General features: G+C 36.5%; 1 protein-coding gene across 1 annotated transcript; it reads right to left on the bottom strand.

Moving 5' to 3' along the window:
• Positions 1–626: 626 nt before the first annotated feature.
• On the bottom strand, positions 627–4,039 carry LOC142462931 (hemoglobin subunit beta-2-like). Its single transcript, XM_075565146.1, has 4 exons — positions 3,954–4,039; positions 3,656–3,786; positions 1,940–2,162; positions 627–782 (listed from the first exon to the last, which is right to left on the bottom strand). The coding sequence occupies exons 1-4, from the start codon at positions 3,969–3,971 to the stop codon at positions 654–656; spliced, it is 501 nt and encodes a 166-aa protein (XP_075421261.1). The 5' UTR covers positions 3,972–4,039; the 3' UTR covers positions 627–653.
• Between the last annotated feature and the right edge of the window lie 287 nt (positions 4,040–4,326).

Here is a 4,326-nt window from a genome sequence, read left to right as displayed (position 1 = left end):
CACACACACCCGAGTCAAATAGAGGTTTATTCCTTATCACTTTATTTAATGTATTCACTATTACACCACTGTACATTACTGCACTTGATTTTTGGACACAAAGTTATCCAATGTATTTCTAGGAGAATACCTAATGATAAGCTGAGGCACTATATCAAATTTATGTGTAATTATTGTACTATTGGCAGGAACCATTCACTGCTGGGTTTCTTAACATATTGAGTACTATGAGAGTTTGATTTTAAAATAATTTTCCTTTATGTCCTAAATTGTAAATAAACATATTCTCTATTAGTGGAGGAGGCTAACACACTCTCTTTCCTGTAAATGTGATCAACTTCATTAAGGTGGTGTGCATGGTATAATGGGGATCCATTCTCTTTCTTAACAATATACCTTATCACTACCTACAGCCCCAGTGTTTAGCTGAAACAGAAGCCACGTGTTTCTCTTATATATTTATCTGAACAAATCTGAAGTTTTAAATCCGGTATACTGTACATAGAAGTATTATTACATATTCACTTAATAGCAGAGATGTATATTAAATGTACTTTTTATTATAAAGTTGTTATAGTATGTACATACAATGAGCTGCAATCTCAGCTATTACCATGGAATGCAAATTTCTGATCAAAAAGTGGTGCACACATTTAATGATAGCTTTGGTTAAGACCAGCAACCAGAACTGCAATAAATTTCTCCCAGGCAGCTTGAACTTGAGGAGTGAAAGCAGATCCCAGTTTAGAAGCCAAGACGACCACCAACATTTCTCCAAGGCGCTGGAAATAAAAAACAAAACATTATTATTCATTTATTTCTTCAATGCTGAGATTTTGTCTGACATCAATGTTTCATCAATTAATTTTATAAACCTATAATTCATAAATACATTTTTAAATATTATATATATATATATACATATATATATATATATATATATATATGGTATTATTTATGAATTGTAGGTTTATAAAGTTAATATAATATTTGCATACCATTACATACATATTATAGTATCTTGCAAAGTTGTAAATTGTAACATGTGCAAATCCCCCAAAAAGGGACAGTGACAGTATTGAACAAACTGGAGTATTTTGAGCCTCTAATGGCTTTCAATACAATTAGGCAATATCACTAAAAAAAGCCAAATTGTCCCTCAAAAACATAATGCATTCTACATTTTGGATAACATCGGCCAACACTACCTGGGATGAGGGGTTCAATTAATTACCACGTGAGAAATTACCAGTCTCACGGCTGCAAAACAGAGGTAAAACTTTGTCTCTATTTTTGTTACCCTAAGTTTGTGGCCCAGCTAGCGCTGGCCGCGCTCATGTTTGAGTGGTGACGTCACCAACTCTCCAAGCATAAGTGCGGGTGTCCTGCGAATTTTGCAAGCGCACACGGGGGGTTGCATGGGGGCCTATTGAGTGCGCTTTGAAAACACTTTTTTTGACTTCCCAAGTGCCAAGCTTGGGAGAGCGTGTGTACCCACATACGTCCCCAGATACGCGCGCCGCGTATGTGGGGACGTGAGAATTCACTTTGCACAAAGTGAACTCGGCAAACGCCACCCGCTCAGCGCTAGCGGGGACGCAGCCTTATTCGGTGTGTTTATTTACCATTTTGGTCATGTGTGCATTTCTGTTGACATTGTGTTTATACACATATTGCACTGATATATGTATCTCATTTAAATCAGTAAAAATTTATTTTTGACGGATTCTTGTCATATTTTGTCTTTGAGTGCTGGGAACATCACCTGTTCTTGTTCTATCAATTAAGGAAATGGGGTTCCGTTTATTGCTCCCGTTGCACCACCCTGGATATATTTCCATGATTGTTCCACTAGAAGTACTGTTTGATCTCTATACATTTAGTAAACAACTGTAATTCAGTGATTGTCAGGATAAAATAGATATTACCAAGTACTTACCTTAAAGTTTTCAGGATCCACAAGCAGCTTCTTGGCGTGAATCTCACTGAGGCCGGCAAGAGAGCTCTTCATGTCATCCAGATGTTGAACTGTGGTACCTACTGCGGTCAGGACCGTCTTGCCGTGGGCGCGCACCTTAGCATTTCCAGCAATAGCGGTTGGGTTGGAAAGGTTTCCAAAAGTGCTGAAATATCTCTGAGTCCAGGGATACACAATCAGCAGCCTAGTGAGAGAGAGAACACAAGTTTAGGAATAAGTCCACACATCAGAGTTAGGGATCAAAATGATCAGATTGTTTCAATTGCTGAGGATTTATACAATGTTTAAATGATGATACATTAATAACATAAAGGTGCAGTACCACTTACATCTAATGTCCAAATTACAGACTAATGTCTGGGAGAAGGGGGGGTGAGTGAGAGAGAGAGGAGGGTGAGAGAGGAGGAGAGGGGAGAATTGAGTGAGAGAGGAAGAGGCGGAATTGAGTGAGGGAGGAGAGGGGAGAATTGAGTGAGAGAGGAAGAGGCGGAATTGAGTGAGGGAGGAGAGGGGAGAATTGAGTGAGAGAAGACTAAGTAAGAGAGGAGGGGAGAATTGAGTGAAAGACAAGGGGAGGAATTCCGTGAGATAGGAATGGGAGAATTGAGTGATAGAGGAGGAGGGGGGATTGCGTGAGAGAGGAGGGGGGGTTGTTTGTGTAAGAGAGCAGTAGGTTTGTCACCACTGGTCTAATAATTTAACAGTTAGTGATTTCCACTTTGTAAAATAAAATACGCATTTTTGAAAACAAAATTAAATTATTTTGTAAATTATGTTTTTTTCTTTCTTTGTTTTCAGTTACAATAAGGACTTTTATACCAGAGAGATAATCTTGTTTGCTCCACCTCAAGGATTGCTGTAGGTAATCAGGATGACTGAAGTAATTCCATGCCTCTGTGCCAATAAGGAAAAGGCCCCCAATAAAGGATCAATAAGGCATAGATAATCCAAACTGTAAATGCAGGTTCTACACATTGTCAGCAGCAACTTTCTGAAATTATTAAAATATTTATACTTGCCCGATATATTAAAACATATTATATGTTAAAATCACATACTGTACAGGAGGTATATATATATAATATGTTTTAATATATCAGTTAGAGTTAATATAGTTAAATATATTCAGTATAAATATATATGCTGACAATTGGTGTAAACATATCACTTTTAGTTCAATTTGGTTGTATGTTGGACAGCATCTTAATGACGTATTTGCACTAGAATAAAAAACAAATCTTTATTTTTTCCTAAATGTGTAATGCATAAAACCAAAATGCAAAATACATATTTTTTTTGCATCTACTTCTAACGAACATATTATGCCAGTTTCTTCAATTTCTTGTTTATTTTTAGTGTAGCATTCCTAATATATCTTTTTGTATATATTGTCTTTAAATGGGGAATAATATTTTATATTTCCTCTTCTGAAATAATAGTTTGCTGAGTACTTGCATATTGCATGATTTTTACAGATAACTAAGTATATAAAACTTATTTTTTAGGTATGTGTATGTTTAAAAGGATCATTTGGAAATTGCACTAGATGTATTCAAGAAAATAACATTTTATATTATTGTTGTAGGCATGTGTTTGTGTATTTATGATCATTTACATATACTATATTGCTGTCTCGAAATATTTACAAGAAATGAAATAACACTATATTTTACATACCTGGTCAGTGCATCCTGGCCGTCCTGCTCAACGCTGACTTTCTGCCATACTGATGTAATGGCTGCTTTCTCTGCGGCTGTCCATTGAACCATGGTGGCTGTCGTTAGAGCGAGTTGGTAGAACTGATGATTCTAATGGGAGAAGTATAATGCTCTGGGAAATACTGTATGAGTTCTCTCCCCTCAGATTTATAGGAGGTTTTACTAGGCCGTGCCCATATTGCATTAATGCTGTGTCACCCTTACTCTCCCACCCTCCCATTCTACTCAAGACTGATAAGTCAAATCATTTCACTGACCTTGCATTTCAGTATCATGTCTGGTCCATACCGCAACTTTTTGTTGTTGCCGCTGTTTCTATGTATGTTCTTACAGTATGCTGATCCCACAAAACGTCTCCATTGTAATGTGCAAAAGTACAGTGGAGATAAGAAAAAGAAAGAACAGTTTATTCATAAAGCGTTTTACCAGAAAGTAATACATTGAGAGTTACCTCTCATTTTCAAGTATGTCCATGCTACAGTATATGACAGATAAAATTGTTACAATAGAAAATAATTAGGCCCAGAAGGTGCGATTCCATAAAACATCTTCTGGCTCCAGAAATACCTTTGGAATAGCACTGCTTAGTAATTTAAATGACCCTCAATACCCAAATTGAGATTATACATT

Source organism: Ascaphus truei, chromosome 11 (assembly GCF_040206685.1).
Source record: "Ascaphus truei isolate aAscTru1 chromosome 11, aAscTru1.hap1, whole genome shotgun sequence".
NCBI lineage: Eukaryota > Metazoa > Chordata > Amphibia > Anura > Ascaphidae > Ascaphus > Ascaphus truei.
The sequence above is the reverse complement of the archived record's forward strand: the minus strand, read 5'-3'. Positions and strand labels throughout refer to the sequence as shown.